Below are 20,974 nucleotides of genomic sequence, written 5' to 3'. Positions count from 1 at the left end.
GGGAAAGAGGACCCAAGATGCAGGACTCTGCGATGCAAACAGTGCGTTTATTTACAGTGGAGTAAACAGTACACAATAAATTCCCCGTGCGCCTCCAAATCTCGTGCCGTGACTCCTTCTCAGTGCCCGTGCTCAGTGTCTCCGCTCCCGTGAAACTTGTGCTCGCTGCTCTCCCGTTCCCGCACTCCTGCTGGAAAACTACAAAGACAGCCGTTAACCCACAACTTAACAGCGATAGACTTAGCATGCACTGACTTTGCTGGAAACACTGACGGGTAGTGACTCAACGATCCAGCGTCGAGGAGCTCTCAGCCACACTGCTTTGTAGCTCCGCTGATGAGGCTTGATCGCGCCAGGTGTGTGTGGAGATCCTTGAGTGTGCCTGTCACCCCCACGCCCACAAACACACACACACACCTGCCAAAACACCTGCCAGACCCAATCCCTAAATAAACAAAAACAAAACCCTCTCTAGGGCCACAGTCCAAAAAGTCTGACCGAGCACCCAGCAGCGGTGTGAAAACTGTCCCCACAAAACAGTTCAGGTGGCCTATCACGGGTGCAATGGCAGCAGCGCTGCAGCTCCGGGGAGCAGCCACGGATCCGGCGGAAACAGTGTGGCAGCTCCGGCGGCCTGCCACGGGTCTAGTGGCAACGTCGTTGCAGCTCCGGCGGCCTGCCACGGGTCTAGTGGCAACGTCGTTGCGGGTCCGGCAGCCTGCCACGGGCCCAATGGCGATGATGATGACGGGGCTCAGGCGGCCCGCCACGGGTCCAGTGGCGGCGATGCTGCACCCCTGGCGAGTGGCCACGCGTCCAGTGGTGGCGGCGCTGCAGCTCAGGTGAGCCACAGTGTAGAATGGCCCATGATCCCTGAAGTGCTGGCCGAGCTAAACGTGGACGACATGGAGGCCACGCTGGATGTGGAGGGCGCGCTGGACATGGGGGTCCCTCCAGCACACTGACCTCCTGCCAAAACACAAACATGGAGCACAGGAAAAGCAGCAGAGCAGAACACCCCCATAAAATACAATAATAATAATAATAATCATAGTCCACACTGCTGACAGACCCCGAGTCCCTGGAACCGGGTCCGTGAAAATAAAATAACAAAACATAAAGTAATGTACAGCTTAAACAATTTACAGTAATGGCATGGACCTTGACAAGATAAAGAAATAATCCAAATTATATAAACAATGTCATCATGCCAACAGCTACACTCCCACCAAATCGCACTAATCTTCATGTGGGATTTTCCTAATGAAATAGTGTCTTTAAACAAGCATTTCTACTTATCACCAAAGAATGTCCTGTTATCAACTCTTTGTCAGGTAACTTCTAGCAAACAACCCTTTAGTCTGCTTCTAAGAGAGTAACCACCCTTTGAACAGGTCTCTCAAGAAAAACTGTTTTAGCTGTGGGGGTCCCACCTTTGTCATGTGTATTATCACCAATGAGCAACTTTATTTTCCTCACTCGATTATCTGATCCTGGATAAACTTCTGACTCTAAGATAAACATCTTCGTTGACAAACTCTCCAGGCGGGGGCAGAACGATCTTGGACTTCATTGTTAAGATGTGGTTTGGAGTCAGTGGTTCAGGGCCTGATGGATCATTCAAATGTTCAGTTGTGAGTGGTCTGCTACTGAAGATAGCTATGACCTCATACAGAAAGGTTCTTAAGGAGGTGCAGTCAAGCCTTTGTGATGACTGATCGTAAATAGCAGTAAGAACACTTCTTATAGTCCTTATTTGACGCTCCCAGACACCTCCCATATGACTTGCTGGGGGGGTTCATGAGAAATTCACATCCCAGAGTGCTAGCCTTTTCTTGATCATTCCTTTCATTAACTCCATGATCTCTCTCCTAGCACCAACAAAATTTGTTCCTTGGTCGGATCTTAGCTGTCGAACATTTCCTCTTATCAATGAATGCCCTTAAAGCATTGAGAAATGCATCAGTTGTCATGTCATCAACCACTTCTATATGTATGGCTCTTGAACATAGATAGGTATATAAAAGACCATATTTTTTGAGTCTTTCTTCCTTCCTTAACATAGATTGGACCAAAGCAGTCCATGCCAAAGTAAGTAAAAGGCGGTGTTGTTTCTGTCCTATCTTGTGGCAAGTCACCCATTTTTTGCTCTTCAGTGGATCTTCTGTAATTCCTGCAGGTCACACATTTAATAATATGTGATGAAACTGCACTGCTGCATCCCAGGATCCACCAACCATTTGCTCACAGTTCGTTCATTGTCATTCCACATCCTTGATGATGGATTATTTTGTGAAAATGCTTGATTAGTAAAGCTGCTACATAGCTATTCTTTGGTAGAATTGCTGTATGCTTCACATGAGGGTGCAACGTGGCTTGACTTAAACATCCTCCCACTCTTAAAATCCATTCTTCATCCAAGAAAGGATTTAACTTGCACAGTGGACTGGTTTCAACTATTGTTTTTTGTTTCAAGCTCTTTATCTCATCTGAAGCAACTTGGCAATAACAAGTTCTGCTTATTTCCTTTCCTCTAGACTTGTGCTATCACTTGTCATTCTGATGTATCGTTTCAGTCTGGCAACTGCTCTCGATAACTTTGACCAGTCAGAGAATTTCTTGAGGTGATCCAACAATGATTGGTCTTCCTTTGACTTAGTGTTACACACAATCAGTTCAGGATCATCCTCCTTGATTTCTCCCACCTTGCATTGTCTGCCAGGCAGTGGCATTTCAAAGTGACCTGTATCATTTTAGATGATGTTTTCTCTTAACTTTGTCAGGAACTTGAGATCATCTTGAGACACAACATCTTCTCCAGTTCTTTCTGAAAAGTCTGATTCCAAGACCCTTATGATGTCTGAGGGAGTGACTTCCTTTACTTTGGTTTGGCTCACATAATGAACTACCCTTTTGAGGTTGACAGAAGACAACATCTGGTATCACTTGTCTCACAACTATGCGATGACTGATTCCAGTTGCGTCCCCATAAGCAACACAGGAGTTCCCATTACCAACAATACTCCATCCAAGGTCTGTACGTTGGGCATAAGGCCCATTCTCTTTGCCAGACACAACCTCTCTTGGAAGTAGGGCTTGTGTACAGTTGTATCCAATAAGCAGACCCACTTCACTGTCCTGCAGAGGTGCAATTTCTGCCTGTAAGTGTTCTAGATGGGGCCATTCCCCTGCAGTTTCATTACCGTATTTTCACGACCATAAGACGCACTGTACTAAAAGGCGCAGTCTCAGTTATGTGTGCCATTACTGTATTTAACACACACATAAGGCGCACTGGATTATAGGGCGCATACAAGTACCGTATGCGTATTTAAAAATAAAGCGGGAGCAAACCTGAGTTCGGTACCTTACTCACATTTCTATTACCGGTAATCGTCATCATCAACAACACACAAGCATACAAGTGTGCGTATTTAAAAATAAAGCAGGAGCAAAACGAAGTTTGGTACTCACATTTTTATCATCAATCAAACCCATCGAAGTCCTCATCCTCTGTGTCTGAATTGAACAGCTGCGCTAAATCTCCATCAAACATGCCAAGTTCACTTTCTTCACTGTCAGAGTCACTTTCCGTGCCGTGCGGCTCCTTGGAAATGATGCCGGCTTTTGCGAAAGCTCGAACAACAGTGCCAGCAGACATGTTAGCCCAAGCATCTACAATCCATTGGCAAATTGTGGCGTAACACCCCCGGCACTGCCTTCCACTCTTGGTGAAACTGTGGTCTCCATCGGTCATCCATCGCTCCCAGGCCGCTCGCAGACTTACTTTGAACGGGCGGTTCACACCGATGTCCAGCGGTTGGAGTTCCTTTGTCAGGCCTCCCGGAATGACAGCAAGCTCACAGTTCATTTGTTTCACTAGTTTTTTCACATCGGCTGTGAGATGGGCACGCATAGAGTCACAGATTAAGAGCGATGGTGATGCGTGGAAAAAACCACCTGGTCTCCTTACATACACCTCCCTCAGCCACTCTTTCATCATTTCCTCATCCATCCAGCCCTTTTCATTTGCCTTAATGATGATTCCTGCTGGAAACTTCTCTTTAGGCAAAGTCTTTCGCTTAAAAATCACCATAGGCGGCAGTTTCTGTCCATTAGCATGGCAGCCAAGCACAACAGTAAAAGAAGACTTTTCATACCCTGTTGTGCGTATCGCTACCATGCTGGTCCCCTTCTTCTCCACAGTGTGACTCACCGGGATGTCAAAAGTGAGCGGGACCTCGTCCATGTTTGTGATGTGGCTGGGCTGGATGTTTTTGTCGCCGATGTGTTTGCTGCAGTAGGAGCGGAAGATGGCCAGCTTTTCCTTATAATCCGCTGGAAGTTGCTGCGCTACTGTAGTCCTGGTCCGGATGGAAAAATGGCACCGTTTCATAAAACGAAAGCACCAAGACGGACCTCCTTGGAAATGTTCAATGTTCATCTCTTCAGCTAGTGAAACTGCTTTTAGCCGAATGGTGACCGTCGAAACACTTCTCCCGCTCGTTCTTTGCTCGATGATCCACCGCCCACACTTCACCCTTTAGCGTTCTCATGGTGTTCTCTACTACGTCCTCCTTACAACACACAGGGCGCACTGCGCTATAGGGCGCGCCGTACTTTTTGAAGAAAATCTAAGACTTTTAGTCTTATGGTCGTGAAAATACAGTAGCTGGGAGTTCTGTTAGCTGGGATGAAATCATGCATGTACACTGGTGGTAAGGAGATTCTCTTGCTGGAGTAAAAGCCACAGACTTTATTAAGCCCGATTCTTTTATCCCCATGATAGAACAGAGAAAACCCAACTTAGAGTGGTCAAAACATTCAGAATTCTTTTATTCAATCATCTTCCGGAAGAGAGAGCCCTGCACAGCCCAAAGCCAGTTGCAGAATCTCTTAACATTAGAAGCTAAAAAATGTGTCTCATATAGGTGTTATTCTGGTACTTTACACGTCACACACAGTTTTGATACAAACAACTCCTTATATTTTACTAGTTCCTCTTTTTCTGTCTGGCTTCCTATATTTATTAATATGCTTGTACAGCTCTACAGTAACTTCCTGTTTTTCAGTCTGGCTGAGCACTTAGTTTGTGAGTCAAACTGGCCTTGGTTTACAAGCCTTTGTTACTAAGATACATAAAACAATATCCTCAGAAAATAAGCACTAAGAATATATGTTTATTCCATAACAATTTGTAGGTCATTACACTTTGAGAACTCACAACTGTAGTTCTTGACGTCATGATACTGGGGAAACTCTGATAGGAAGAGGTCTGGCAGACCCAAAGCCACAACTGAATCAGAGGACAAGTTTCTGAGAGTTAACAGCTTGCGTGATAGGTGGCTCACAGGACAACAGCTTCAAGCACAGCTTAATAGGGGTCATAGTAAGTGTGGGAATATATTATTATAACTCTAGGGATTTAGCTGCGTAACTGTTAGCAAAGCATTATATTTGTTAGTCATTTAAGTAGATCATAGGTCAGTAGGTCATACTAACATGCACACACATAGAGAGAGAGAGATAGAACTCGGAGAGTGACCGCAGCTGGACAGAAGCAGATAACACCTTTAAGTGTTAGTTTCTGTGAGAATGGGAAACAACTCCTTAAAAGGAGATAACAGTGAGCCTGTGGGACCCCTGTGAGGATTTTACTTTTCCACTAAGGTTGAGAGTCGGGTGACAGGAGGTGGGGGTGCAAAGGTATAAGTGTAACTGCTGAGTCAGGAGGGTTCAGATCAACTAGTGTTATGTAGGGCATACCATGGTTTGTGTGCAATTGGTTGATCTCCAAATGCGAATTTGTTTAATTTGTTTGCAATGAAAAGTTGAACCTAGTCTATTGTCCTGTCGCGCTTCTTCTGCCAAAAAGATTGGGGAGAGACGGTGAGGGCTCTAGTCTCTACAGTTTTGGTGTTTCTGCCCGGTTATTGGCAGGAGTTTTGAACTGGTCGAGGCAACGCCGGCTTAAAATAAAGACAAAGCACGTACAAACTCCAAAAAGCACATACAAATTCCAAAGCACGAACAAACTCCAAAACACATTTCTAGCGTTAACTGAACTTCCAAAACAGAGCTACCTAGATCACTTAAATTACACAATTAAAAGCATATGTGTATTGTTTGTGTATTTATACACAAGCACTCATATATTCAAATAATTTAAAAAAAAAAGTTCATTTACCTGTTACTAACACACACCAAATTCGGTCGTTGGTACTTCCTGGCTTGTGTAGCCACTAGCCAGGAAGCAGCACAAAGGCTCAACACTGCGCCGAGCATCCTGGAGCACTTCTGTTATGTTTCGTACGTGCTTCGGACTTTGTACGTGCTTCGTCTCTAGCGGCCACTGGAAATATACTTTTATTTATTCACTCCACATAAAATGTAATAAATAAATCATATAATACAAAAACCAACTATTTATATTTCAACTTTTAACTATTTAAATTTTCAGCTTTCCTTTTAAACAAATTTAAAGTGAAACAACACAAAACACTGCAAATCACAACACAAATATAAATTAAAATATGAAAACAAAAAGAAGATGCACATTCTCTGTCATATGGGCCTGCATGAATAAACTTTCTGAATCCTTTATCATCTGCAACTGAAAATAGTTGTGGATGATTACTATACGTTTCTAATGTGACGTTATTGTCCCTGGCTCTCTTTCTCTCTTTCCCTCCTGCTCTGTTCCTGTGCTATTGCGAGTGTTACTACCGCCCCTCCCCTATGAGGTGCCGTAAGGGACATTATTACTGAAACGCTCTCACACACACAACTGAAACGCTCTCACACACACTACTGAAATTTTAGCTCTCACACACACAACTGAAACGCTCTCACACACACAACTGAAATTTTAGCTCTCACACACACAACTGAAACGCTCTCACACACACTACTGAAATTTTAGCTCTCACACACACAACTGAAACGCTCTCACACACACAACTGAAACGCTCTCACACACACTACTGAAATTTTAGCTCTCACACACACAACTGAAACGCTCTCACACACACAACTGAAACGCTCTCACACACACTACTGAAACGCTCTCACACACACTACTGAAATTTTAGCTCTCACACACACAACTGAAACGCTCTCACACACACTACTGAAACGCTCTCACGCATACTACTGAAACGCTCTCACACACACTACTGAAACGCTCTCACACACACTACTGAAACGCTCTCACACACACTACTGAAATTTTAGCTCTCACACACACAACTGAAATTTTAGCTCTCACACACACTACTGAAATTTTAGCTCTCACACACACAACTGAAACGCTCTCACACACACTACTGAAACGCTCTCACACACACTACTGAAACGCTCTCACACACACTACTGAAACGCTCTCACACATACTACTGAAACGCTCTCACACACACTACTGAAACGCTCTCACACACACTACTGAAACGCTCTCACACACACTACTGAAATTTTAGCTCTCACACACACAACTGAAATTTTAGCTCTCACACACACTACTGAAATTTTAGCTCTCACACACACAACTGAAACGCTCTCACACACACTACTGAAACGCTCTCACACACACTACTGAAACGCTCTCACACACACTACTGAAATTTTAGCTCTCACACACACAACTGAAATTTTAGCTCTCACACACACTACTGAAATTTTAGCTCTCACACACACTACTGAAACGCTCTCACACACACAACTGAAACGCTCTCACACACACAACTGAAACGCTCTCACACACATTACTGAAACGCTCTCACACACACTACTGAAACGCTCTCACACACACTACTGAAATTTTAGCTCTCACACACACAACTGAAACGCTCTCACACACACTACTGAAATTTTAGCTCTCACACACACAACTGAAACGCTCTCACACACACTACTGAAACGCTCTCACACACACAACTGAAACGCTCTCACACACACAACTGAAATTTTAGCTCTCACACACACAACTGAAATTTTAGCTCTCACACACACTACTGAAACGCTCTCACACACACTACTGAAATTTTAGCTCTCACACACACTACTGAAACGCTCTCACACACACTACTGAAATTTTAGCTCTCACACACACTACTGAAACGCTCTCACACACACTACTGAAACGCTCTCACACACACTACTGAAACGCTCTCACACACACAACTGAAACGCTCTCACACACACTACTGAAACACTCTCACACACACTACTGAAACGCTCTCACACACACTACTGAAATTTTAGCTCTCACGCACACTACTGAAACGCTCTCACACACACTACTGAAATTTTAGCTCTCACGCACACTACTGAAACACTCTCACACACACAACTGAAACGCTCTCACACACACTACTGAAACGCTCTCACACACACAACTGAAACGCTCTCACACACACTACTGAAACGCTCTCACACACACCACTGAAACCAGAGGCATTTCTGCTGAACAGGAAGTTGTTTCCTGACAAGGAAACTGATGGAAAAAGTGGTATATTTCAAAACACTACAAGGATTTCTACTCAGCAACCTGCTAGTACAGCAGTCCCCAACCTTTTTTGCGCCACGTAAACAATATAAAAAATAAAAAAAACGATAAATACCATGAAAACCATAAATAGAAATGTGTTCGAATTTTTGTGGAGGAATAAAACCCATTACATAGAAAGATCTCAGCTTGTGAAGGGATACAATAAAGGTGGTATCAAAACTCCAGAATTGGAATTTATGGTTGGCACCCTTAGAATTAAATGGTTAAAATCTTGTCTGTCACAGCCAGACTCTACTTAGCTCCACATCCCATGATTCTTGTTTAATAAAATAGTATACAGGATTAGACTTTATTTTGAAATGTGATTTTGCGGCAAATAAAATCCCCATAAAGATATCAAACTTTCCAAAACAGACGTTGCATTTTTGGGAAAATGAGATTTACCCACAACTTCTCCCCATAATTCAACCTTATGGAATAATAGGGTAATAACACTTAATCAAAAATCAATTTTCAAGAGTGACTGGTTTGAACAAAAATATTATATTCATAACAGATTTGTTGGATGATAACGGTGTCATTCTAAGTTACACAGACTTTTCAGAAAAATATTGTCTAAACTGTTCTCAAAGAGAATATAACACATTTTGTGAACTGGTCCCACTGCCTCTGCTTCATTTGATTAAAATTTTTATGATATACAATAATTTCTCATCAGTGCTCCCAAATTTATTGCTAGGGCAATGTCAGCTGTTTGATAAAAATGCAATAAGAAATTTGTTAGTAGTTTCTTCAAAGACAAAATATTTCATAGTTACAACAGAATGGTTACATGGCATGGTTCTAGTTTAGTTATTTCATATACACTGGATAAAGCATACTAAAAATTTATGAAATACCCTATTCTACCTAAAGTTAAAGAAACACACTTTAAACAAAACTAATACTGTGGCAGAATTTCTAAAAAAAGAGATTTGGCTTTGAGGTGGATCAGTGTTCTTTTTGTACTGATGAAAATGAAACCCTAGAACATCTTTTTTTTTCCTATGCCCTATCACACAATGTATTTGGTGCAACTTAAAAAATTGGATTTCCCTAAATATTAATGATGTGCCACTGTTTGAATTACATCATAATTTTTTTTATATGGATCATCTAGCATTGGATGTCTCAGACATTATTAACATCATCATACTTGTTGAGTATTGCAGCATCGACAGCGATCAACTCGAAGGAAAATGACGACGGAGGAAAAAATGTCCTTAATATTTTTGGGAACTTTATTCCTCATCAACATGCGCAAAACTTTTCTCATGGGTGCCATTTTCGTTGTGGTATACTTTTTTTTTTTCTTAGGGGCGTGATGACGCAGCATCCGTGCTCTTACAATGAAACAGTGCCTCCTTGTGGTGGCAACTAAAATACTGTCTCTGTTAAACCACAGTAACCATAATGCAGTTAAACACTGTACAACATGAGTACACACAATGAATATCTTAACAATACTTTTGAGTAAATATCATATCCATTGTGCTAAATGGAGGAACGCTAAGCCTTCTCTCCCTGGTTTTATTGATGATTTTAAGATATTTTTCTTTGCTAAAAAAGACAAAAAGCACATATGCCAAAAAAATAACCAGGATAATGCACGTCTCCCGCTATTCTAAATTTTGACTTATGCTGAGGCTAATATATTGTTAAGTAATGCAGCTGTCTCACTAAGGTCCAGAATCGATTTGTTCCACGATTCGATTCAATTCAATTCGATTTGATTATGGGGAATTTTGACAGTCAGAAATATTATAATTCAGATCAGTACATTTACATATTTTTGTATTTAAAAAAAGGAAGCTGACACACGCAAGACTTTATCAAAGGTGTGAGCATCACAGCAGATGCCTTTGTGTCAAAGTAGCTGAAGATAAAACACATAAAAACATGAAGGTGGTTTTCCTGGCCTGGGATTTTATAAAAAATATTCTGCAGTACATCAAAAACGAAAGAAAACCATTAACATATGAACGTTACCTCTGACGTTACAGCAGTTTTATTAGAGACACGGCTAACGTTTTGCATTTTGCATAATTTTAAAAAGTTTAAATTTATTCAGTATTGAACGGCAGAAATTAGGTTTTCTTTTCGGAAGTATGTAAAATGAAAAAAAAAAAAAAAAAACAGCGGCCGACTGCGCTGTAAACAACAGTAGACTTGTGCATAACAAGCAAGCGAATAATACAGAAAACAGATTTTTAGACGGGAAACTGTTCTTGAAGTACAGAGAGCGAGAAAGAGAGAGAGAGGGCTGTGCATGACGTGCGATTTTATCGTGGTGGAAGCAAAACAGTTAGGGAATTCATGACGATTTTTATGTGAAGCGCAGTTTGGATCTTCTTTTGCTGCTGGTTCAGTCAATATTGTTTGGAGAGAGATAAAACTAACAGCTTTAGAATCGGCGCAAAAACGGGGTGAAAACAAAGCGCGGACCTGCCGACAGATCAGAGTCAGCGAGCTGTCGGCTTTCAGCCCCGACCGTGTCCGTGCTGTCGGGTGAGAAAGGCGACATCTCACTGATTCTGATCCGCGGGTCCGCGCTGTGTGTTTACGTCTTTGTGCAGAAGCCATGTACCTGCTCTCATTTACTGTCTTAGCTGTTTGGTGGTTGTTGAAATTTTGTGAGGTTTCACCAGAGATTCTGGCATTTCGGGTAAAATAAATTTATATTAAAAAAACGATTCAGGATTTTAATGAATCGATTTCACGTTATCCAAGCCAGAATCGATTTTAATCAATAAATCGATTATAAAAACCCACCCCTAACTAACAGGTTGCTGAGTAGACATCTGTGTAGTGGTTTGTTTGAAATCTAACACTTTTTCCTTCAGTTTCCTTGTCAAGAATTAACTTCCTGTTTAACTGAAATGCCTTCCTGTTTAACTGAAATGCCTTCCTGTTCAACTGAAACGCCTTCCTGTTCGACTGAAACACCTTCCTGTTTAACTGAAATGCCTTCCTGTTCAACTGAAATGCCTTCCTGTTCAACTGAAACGCCTTCCTGTTCGACTGAAACACCTTCCTGTTCAACTGAAACACCTTCCTGTTTAACTGAAATGCCTTCCTGTTCAACTGAAATGCCTTCCTGTTTAACTGAAATGCCTTCCTGTTCAACTGAAATGCCTTGGTTTTTCAGTAGTGTGTGTGAGAGCGTTTCAGTTGTGTGTGTGAGAGCTAAAATTTCAGTTGTGTGTGTGAGAGCGTTTCAGTTGTGTGTGTGAGAGCGTTTCAGTTGTGTGTGTGAGAGCGTTTCAGTTGTGTGTGTGAGAGCTAAAATTTCAGTAGTGTGTGTGAGAGCGTTTCAGTAGTGTGTGTGAGAGCGTTTCAGTAGTGTGTGTGAGAGCTAAAATTTCAGTAGTGTGTGTGAGAGCGTTTCAGTAGTGTGTGTGAGAGCGTTTCAGTTGTGTGTGTGAGAGCGTTTCAGTAGTGTGTGTGAGAGCTAAAATTTCAGTAGTGTGTGTGAGAGCGTTTCAGTAGTGTGTGTGAGAGCGTTTCAGTTGTGTGTGTGAGAGCGTTTCAGTTGTGTGTGTGAGAGCGTTTCAGTTGTGTGTGTGAGAGCTAAAATTTCAGTAGTGTGTGTGAGAGCGTTTCAGTAGTGTGTGTGAGAGCTAAAATTTCAGTTGTGTGTGTGAGAGCGTTTCAGTTGTGTGTGTGAGAGCTAAAATTTCAGTTGTGTGTGTGAGAGCGTTTCAGTAGTGTGTGTGAGAGCTAAAATTTCAGTTGTGTGTGTGAGAGCGTTTCAGTAGTGTGTGTGAGAGCGTTTCAGTAATAATGTCCCTTACGGCACCTCATACTCCCCCCTCTTCCCAGCGCAAAGCACAAGGCTCACGTGCAGAGTGAAGCGGAAAAAAGTGCGAGAGAGAGGGTGAGAGAAAGAAAAGAAAAACCCACGGCTTGCGATAAGGAGCCAGCTCGCGTTGTTCACTTCAAAGATCCGGGTCTAAGAGCCGTTTTGTTCTTGACCAACAGATCACTACCACCATCCCTAGAAACCTACACAACTCACACCCGGTACTAGGTGTGGGGAACTCTTTAATCACTGCTACTTTGGCATCAATGGGCCGGACATGTCCACGTCCCACCGCCCTGCCCAAGTACGTCACCGTAGCTTTGGCAAACTCACACTTGGCTAAGTTGAGAATTAGAGTCGCCTGAGCCAAACGGTGGAATACCTGGCGTAGAGTTTCCAAATGATCTTGCCATGTTTCAGCATAAATTACTAGATCATCTAGGTAGGCACTGCAGTTGGACAGGCCACGGAGGACTTTATTTACCAGCCTCTGGAAGGTGGCTGGAGCGTTATACATTCCAAACGCCATGACTGTGTACTGCAAAAAATCATCAGGTGTTACAAAGGCAGAGATGTTAGAGGCACGTTCAGTTAAAGGAACCTGCTAGTAACCTTTAAGAAGATCTAATTTAGTGACATACTGAGCAGTCCCAATACTATGGGGCGCCGTTTGTAAACTGAAACATGCCGAAATTAACAGCAACATTTTTCCACATTTAGCTCTAAATCTTACAAAAACATGTTTTTTCGAGTCATTTTTTACAACATTTAGTAAAATATTTGTAACTTTTCATATTTAAAACAGGATTTTAAATGTTAAATCTAAATGCTAAATGTTAAATCTAAATGTTAAATGTTAAATCTAAATGCTAAATGTTAAATGTAAATATTATATTTAAATGTAAATGTTAAATGTTAAATGTAAATATTATATTTAAATGTAAATGTTAAATGTTAAATCTAAATGTTATATATAAATCTAAATGTTAAATGTTAAATCTAAATGTTAAATGTTAAATCTAAATGTTAAATATTAAATCTAAATGTTATATATAAATCTAAATGTTAAATGTTAAATCTAAATGTTATATATAAATCTAAATGTTAAATGTTAAATCTAAATGTTATATATAAATCTAAATGTTAAATGTTAAATCTAAATGTTACGGGAAACTAAATATTTAGCTAATATGCAAATTTATTGTACGGGTCAACGGAAATACCAAAATAAAAGCTTCAAGAAAACCTCCCGCGCTAAAGTGTGCCGGTCGCGGTCAGGAACGGTGTTTGCGCTCCTCTTACGGTCACTTTTGACTGCCATGAGCTGCTTCGACTATTCCCTACCAGCATGTCCAGCGATTTAGCTGAAAACATTGGAAGAGCCGTTTTGTCGGCCATCCAACGATTCAGCGGTAATGCACCCTCGACCTCACAAACGCCGCAGCACTTGGTAAGTTTATTGTATAGCATTTTGGACGGGTTGATAGCAGTGTTAGCAAAACTAGCAAAGCTAAATTACTTAGCTAGTCCTCAATTATTTCATTTGGTAGGCAGCAGACAGAGATCGAACATCATACAACTCTATTTATTTATTTGGTAGGTAGGTAACAGTCGTTCTTGATGTAAATGTTTCCTTAGGAATCCAGCAATGCACCTGGACCAAGTAGACCTGCCGTCTCCACTGGGATACCATACTGCTCGGTAGGCCTTCTTACACATATCATTTAGCTGACTAATTTTTGTTTTTTCTTTGGTGTAATATGTCACCTTAAATTAAATCCTGTCAAAGTAATGATTCTGATTCTACATACATTTCATCTTCTTAGGGGTCCATTACTAGCAGTGTCACATCACCACCAACAACATTCACAAGTTTTACGTCATATTTTATTACTGTTTTTGCTGTGAAGTGTCTTTTGATTGCTCACTTTCATATTTTAAAACTATTGATAAAATATTACTCTAGCTAATCTGTCACAGTACAATTGCCTCAAATTACCCATCTTTTGTTATAGAATTGTGCTCATTGAGATTTTCTGTGCCGTGTTCTAGGATGGTTACCAAGGAAGGCTTCAGATTTCCAAAGAGGAATTGGAAAATGTTCTTTCCCTGAAAACATCTTTTACTGAAGCTGCATCTATCCTTTCCATCTCCAGGCCCACTCTGTATAAGTTACTGCAAGACTATAATATCTCAGAGTCAAAATTCAATGTAATCAGTGACCATGAGTTAGATCAGATAGTGTCCCAGATAAAAACTGAACATCCAAATGTTGGAGAAGTGATGCTGATGGGTCATCTGCGTTCCAAAAACATAGTGGTTCAAAGATGGCGCGTAAGAAAGTCACTGCGGAGGGTGGACTCGGCTGGTGTTCTATCCAGGAGAAGAACTGCAGTTGCTCGGCGAGTATATTCTGTGCCTCATCCAAATTTCATATGGCACATAGATGGAAATCACAAACTGATTCGTTGGAAGTTTGTTGTTCATGGTGCAATAGATGGATACAGCAGGATGTTGATGTTTCTTCAGTGCTCCAGCAATAATCGAGCTGAGACTGTGAAAGCCCTCTTTACTGCAGCTGTTGGACAATTTGGCAGACCCCTGCATATCAGGACTGATCACGGAGGAGAGAATGCTCAGATTTGGGAGGACATGCGAGCAAGCAGGGGTGAAAGCTCTGTCTTAATGGGAAGTTCTGTGCACAACCAGAGGATTGAGCGTTTCAACCGAGACTTAAACAACAACTGTAGCCGCATTTATGCACCTATATTTTATGAATTGGAATCACTTGGTATCCTAGACTTAGAAAATGCAACAGACCTATTTTGCCTTCATTATGTGTTTCTACCACGAATCAACCGCACTTTGAAGGAATTCAAAGCTGGATATAACAATCACTCTGTTTCCACTGAAGGTAATAGAACTCCCATCCAGCTTTTTGCCTGCGGAACTCATGTGTCTCATCGTCACAACCCAGAACTTTCTACAGCAGAGGTCTCCATACCCTCCTTGTCAAACTCTGAAAGTAGGTTTGTCCCATTAAATGACAGCGATTTACAAGAGCTATATACAAGCATTCACCCTTTTGAAGAAGACAACAATAATGGTAAAACATTGTTTCAACGAACACAGCAGTATATTTTTAACAAACTTGTAAATGTGTGACCTCAACCACAGGATACCAGTGATGTTCTAAAGAGTGATGACACTTAATATTCTTAAATGCTGTACAGTAAATGCATTTTTTGTACTACTGCAGAAGCCCCTCCCCTCTAGCAGTGATGCCTCCTGCCACATAAGGACTCAGAGTTAATGACTGACAGTGACTCATAGGCTATTCAGAAGGCTACAACCACTTTTAGTTTATGGGTAAAACCAGTTATTCAGATTGAAGTAAAGATCAAATTCACACTGTAATACAGTATAACAGTGAAAATTATCAACACGGAACAGTCAGTCTTTAAATCAATTCACAAGATTATCTACAGTATTGTTTTAATCATTGTAAAGTTGCAATAGTCTTAATAAATGTTGCTGTTAGATGTCTAAGTAATCCTGGCTTGTTCTACAAAGCATGTTTAGTATACTCTGTGCATAAACTGTTTTGAAGTGTCCTTGTTTAAAAAAGAAAAGCTTAATAAAATTATTGTATTACACCAGTGACTTTATTGATTTGTCGTTGAAAATACAGAGTTAGCATTTTTATAAATCTATTGAAGCTTTGAAAATTATTACATTTCAACATTAAATGCAGTCAGAATTTATTTCAACTATCTTGTATGAAGTAAAGTTACTTGAAACTACAATTAATGAACAGGATTAGAGTTAACAAACCCACCATTTTAATTTCACTTTTTTGGAACATGTTTAGATGGTGCTGAATAAAGCTCCATTCATGAGTGCTACTAAGAAGCAGTAATGAAAAGCATCATCATCAGCCATTGTTGTTTCATTCACAAAAAGCTGAAGCTCATTTGCACATGTGTGTGCAATCGGGAGATGTTTGCTTTCATCGTGAATGAATGTTATTTTAGGAGCTGGTTGAAAACCTATGGCTGGAACCTTGCTGCTCCCGGTGGCAAAAGCCAAGATGTGACCAGGCCTCAAAGCCTTCACAAATGCCTCTTCATCCTTGGTAAGAGTCCTTTCTCCAAGTGAGTCTCTCAGCTCTTCATCTAAAAACAAAGAAAAACCACCGTTAACCTGGGGACACTAAAATAGTTAAAGCTTGAGCTAACAACTAAATGATGGCTAATGTTTTTATAAAAAATACAGAGGTTCTGTCTTTGCCTTGCTTGTCAGTTGTAAGCTATCATACATCTTTATTCCTGTTTTGTGTGTGCGCATGTGACATAAAAAGACAAAGTTTTACTTTAGTGTCCCGAATTGTTTCATGGCCAGACTACATTATGTGAATTTCTGCTTAATTTCGACACACTGGAGAAATTCCCGAAATTTGACCACCATCAGCTCCTCTCTAACTCTTCTGTTGCTCCCAAGGACAGAATAGCTTGGCCTGAGAACCCCAGCAATTAAACTGGCTGTCAGATCTTTGTCCTCCCCAGATAGGTCAAGCAGAACACGCAAACTGGGGTTCTCTCTCAGGAGTGATAAAATCTAGACAGAAAAGTTTAAATAATGGTTAAATTCCAGTTTTAAATATAAAAAGTAGCTCACTCTAAATGATTATAAAATAATGACCAATTGATACAGAAAAAATATAAATCTCACTCCATAGTAGGACAAGCCATCAGTTAGTTGATCGAAACAGCTTTGCCGTTGCAGAACTGCAAGGTATAGAGCTGCATTTTTCACAAACAGATCTTTATTGGCCATGGTGACTGTGAGTGGAAGACCTTCAACTTGATATCGCCATGAGTCGCAGCAGCTGACTGCTTCCTCCAAATCATGTTGAGTTGTTGCATTTACAACCTAAATATTTAAGAAAAACACTTTAAATGTTTGTTTTTTACCAGTGTACACAAATACTGCAGATGGTTCATTTTAATTGGACTCGAAACGTTTTTGTTTTGGTTTATTTGGCTGTATTTCACCAATTTTTTTTTTTTTAACAAAAAGGAAACAAATTGAAAATATAATACATGGAATTGCCTCTAATAACCAAAAGTGTATTTATTATATATTATAAAAGAAGATGTTAAGGTTCAAAATATTGGGGATGGAGACAAGAGAAAAAACCACAATAACAACACTGGTCCGGCCGGGTTGAGTCAAACGATGATTTAATGATCACACACGTGGGAGATGGACACTGATGCAGACAGCCTCAAAATCTCAAAATGGTGGAGCATTGCTCAAACTTTTATAACCTCTGGTGCCTCCACCTTATCATAAAAAGCCTAAACATTCACATGCTCTCTCTCACACAGCGCCTAAGCTACGACCTTGGCTCCCTGTTTATCTGCTCCTGCTGAAATGGGGCAGAAAACTCCAGCACACTCTGTTCTCTTCTACTCAGACAAATTAGACAATAACCTTCTGCGAACAGTATTTCTTATAACTCAGCAATATAATGCATCATAAAACAATATCATTCATTCACAACAAGTCAGCAATTTAATGTAATGCAAATCAGTTTAACTAATGCAATAGTTATCAGCTTCTTCTAATTCAGGAGAATAATGCAAACTAAAACTACATAATAATTCACAATCTTTAATTAGGGGTATAACATGGCATAAAATAATATCATAATTTTACAAAGACCAGAAGACTTGTGAATATAGGAAATATTACAATATTCTTGTTATAATATTGCAATTCACCTTTTTCAGATTCTCTCTTAACTCAGGGTCACCTATATCATCCGGTGTTAGGTGTACTTGAAGAATGTCTCCTGACACAATGTAGTCTACTACATGTGGAGAGAGAAAGGCAGGTGCTTCTCCACCTTGCACTATTATCGTGGACAACATCCTGCCAATGGTTCGATATACTCGATATACTCCATTTTGCAAGTTAAATTTCAGTGTGCATCCATTTGGTGTAGCTGAAAAATAACACACAAAAAAGTATATTCTGTACAGACCCCAAACTGATATCTTGAGATTGACAGACAAAAATGTATTACTTTTTTTTTTACTGTTTCAGACACACAGAACATAACAGATTTATTATCTGTAGTCATTTATTAACTTGTTAATGTTCTGTCAAACAATGTTCAGATCAGGTGGTTGTTGCGTTTGTAACATTATAAAAACGAGTGTCGTCAACAAGCCTTTAGGCCTTGAGTAAGTAAGTTAGTTTGACTGTGAAATCCTATTACCTTCAAAAGCACCACTGTCCTGAAAGATGGCCTTCACCAGTAAACGGAAAAACTCCCGCCTTGGCCCCCCAAGGTCAGCAGCATCTTCCTCTGTATCATGTTCATCGCTTGCAAATGTGACATAAAGCATCTCACAGCTTTCTGCAAACTTGGGTCTCTTGAACTGACGCAAAGCAGTCGACCACACATTGGCTCGACTGATATGGAGTTGTCTTGTTCCTGGTGTAATGACTTTCTCACTATGAGCTCTAAGAAGACCTTCAATTTCTTCTTTGCTGAGCTTCTTAAAAGACCTATATAAAAAAGGGACAATGACAAACAGATCTTGGGGAAAAATGGAAATTTGCTGTACATTTGACTCAAGTGCACAGAGTTACAACATATAATTATGTTGTGATAGTTCATATTAAATTAGTCAGAAATGAGCAATTACCTTTGTAATTGTGTAACTGCAAAAAAATGATGCAAGTAAAGATGCAAATAAAATATTCAATTATCAAAGGTTACTTTCAAATCTTACCTTGAAATATGAACTTCACTCTGTCTATCAGACTCTTCTAGGAGGCTACGCTGAATTGCCTCTTCAAGAGCGTCATCTTCCTCCAGAAAAATAGGGCTAAGTAGATAAGAGATATTAGAAATCATAAAACATGTCAGCCTTGAAGAATTTCTCACACTACATCATTAAAAAAAAAAAAAAATTAAATGTAAATCCTAAAGTTGCAGTCATTCAGCAAAAAAAAACCCAAACATGCAAATTGGAAACTTGCATCAAAACAATATCCTAAACAACATCTAAAATGAAGGATTTCTTTAACCCCTAGACAACAGCTTACACAAATTCTGCCACATTATATGGAAACATCTGCTGTCCCTCTGCCTGTCCCTCATTTTCACTCTCTTGAATGCAGCTCTCTGTTTTCTGATGCTTGGCCTCACTTTCACCTGGTGTTGTAGACAACGCATGATGCACTGAACAAAGGAAAGAAGGTCAGCATGACTTGCTTCATAATGTTAACAGAGCCTTTATATATCCTTATATTAGTTTAAGTGAAAGTTGGGCACATATTCCTCCTTGGCTGTAATCACCTGTGATAATTTGTAAACATTAAAATGGTAAATGGCCTGTATTTGTATAGCGCTTTTACTAGTCCCCCTAAGGACCCCAAAGCGCTTTACACACCCAGTCATCCACCCAGTCACACACTGGTGAAGGCAAGCTACAGTTGTAGCCACAGCTGCCCTGGGGCAGACTGACAGAGGCGAGGCTGCCATATCGCGCCATCGGCCCTTCTGGCCAACACCAGTAGGCGGTAGGTGAATGTCTTGCCCAAGGACACAACGACCGAGACTGTCCGAGCCGGGGCTCGAACCGGCAACCTTCCGATTACAAGGCAAACTCCCAACTCTTGAGCCACGATCGCCCCAATCGGACAAATTAACGATGCTCTCATCAAACAAACCCCCCAGGAATTATTACGCACTGCAGTAACAAAATCTAACTGGTCATCGAGCTTAGAACCTCACTAGGTTTTCATTCACGTCACATACCTCGTCTTCTCCGGCAGACTTTACTTTCAAAGTCACTGTCAGACAGCTCTTCTGGTTCCTCCTGAGGGAAAAGAAAGCATGTTCTACATAAAATCAAATACAGTTGCACCAAATCACTGGTAACACAGAGGCACATGGCTGCACTAAAAACTGTTTACACCTGCTGAAACTGCAATATTAATTACCGTAATACAATTAATAAAATTATGTTAAGGGAACAGACTCACTTTTTAGACAATAAATATTTCTGCACTGCAATATAAAATGTTTACCTGTGCAGGTTTTTGTATCCCTGCCATTATATAGAGGCAGGTGGTGGAACAAATCGAGCCAACTTCTTGGCCACCCCAAAGAAAACTGCTAGAAACATTTGGTTTCATTAGTCGTTTACATCCTCTAATTGTACTCAAATACTCAAAAGGGAATGTCTGGCCAGTTGACAGTGCAAATGTTCTTCTGAAGATTGCTGCTATTTCTTCTCTAAGTTGTGCTTCAGACCAGTCAGATGTAAAGGAGATCTTCCCAATAAGGCCATCTTGTGCTAGTTTTGCTCGTGAATCCCCTCTCGGTATGAGAAACGTTGATGCTGAAGACAAGGGCAAGCACACAACATCTTTTGTATAGTGTTTGCAGGTCTTGTTTTTTCTCACAAAATGTGAGCGCGTAGCATGAGCTTGAGGAACTGATGGAAGAGGAACCTGAAATGAATTCAAACACAGATACAGATAGACACCTATGCATTACAATACATCCGTAAGGTTTCTGTTATCTGTTCATTAAAAACAAACAA

General features: G+C 40.6%; 1 protein-coding gene and 2 long non-coding RNA genes across 3 annotated transcripts; 1 reads left to right on the top strand and 2 right to left on the bottom strand.

Annotated features, from left to right (window-relative positions):
* Nucleotides 1-13,509: 13,509 nt before the first annotated feature.
* Nucleotides 13,510-15,997, top strand: LOC143419838 (uncharacterized). The gene is made up of 3 exons (XM_076887451.1): nucleotides 13,510-13,797; nucleotides 13,986-14,048; nucleotides 14,400-15,997. The coding sequence occupies exons 1-3, from the start codon at nucleotides 13,696-13,698 to the stop codon at nucleotides 15,510-15,512; spliced, it is 1,278 nt and encodes a 425-aa protein (XP_076743566.1). The 5' UTR covers nucleotides 13,510-13,695; the 3' UTR covers nucleotides 15,513-15,997.
* A 914-nt stretch (nucleotides 15,998-16,911) lies between these two features.
* On the bottom strand, nucleotides 16,912-18,294 carry LOC143419964 (uncharacterized). Its single transcript, XR_013099990.1, has 3 exons — nucleotides 18,134-18,294; nucleotides 17,079-17,279; nucleotides 16,912-16,964 (listed from the first exon to the last, which is right to left on the bottom strand). It is a non-coding gene; the product is annotated as an uncharacterized LOC143419964 (long non-coding RNA).
* A 31-nt stretch (nucleotides 18,295-18,325) lies between these two features.
* LOC106676303 (uncharacterized) lies at nucleotides 18,326-19,219 on the bottom strand. Its single transcript, XR_003021984.2, has 3 exons — nucleotides 19,154-19,219; nucleotides 18,634-18,926; nucleotides 18,326-18,357 (listed from the first exon to the last, which is right to left on the bottom strand). It is a non-coding gene; the product is annotated as an uncharacterized LOC106676303 (long non-coding RNA).
* Nucleotides 19,220-20,974: the final 1,755 nt, after the last annotated feature.

This window comes from Maylandia zebra, linkage group LG8, assembly GCF_041146795.1.
Source record: "Maylandia zebra isolate NMK-2024a linkage group LG8, Mzebra_GT3a, whole genome shotgun sequence".
NCBI lineage: Eukaryota > Metazoa > Chordata > Actinopteri > Cichliformes > Cichlidae > Maylandia > Maylandia zebra.
This window is presented reverse-complemented; position numbering and strand designations above follow the sequence as displayed.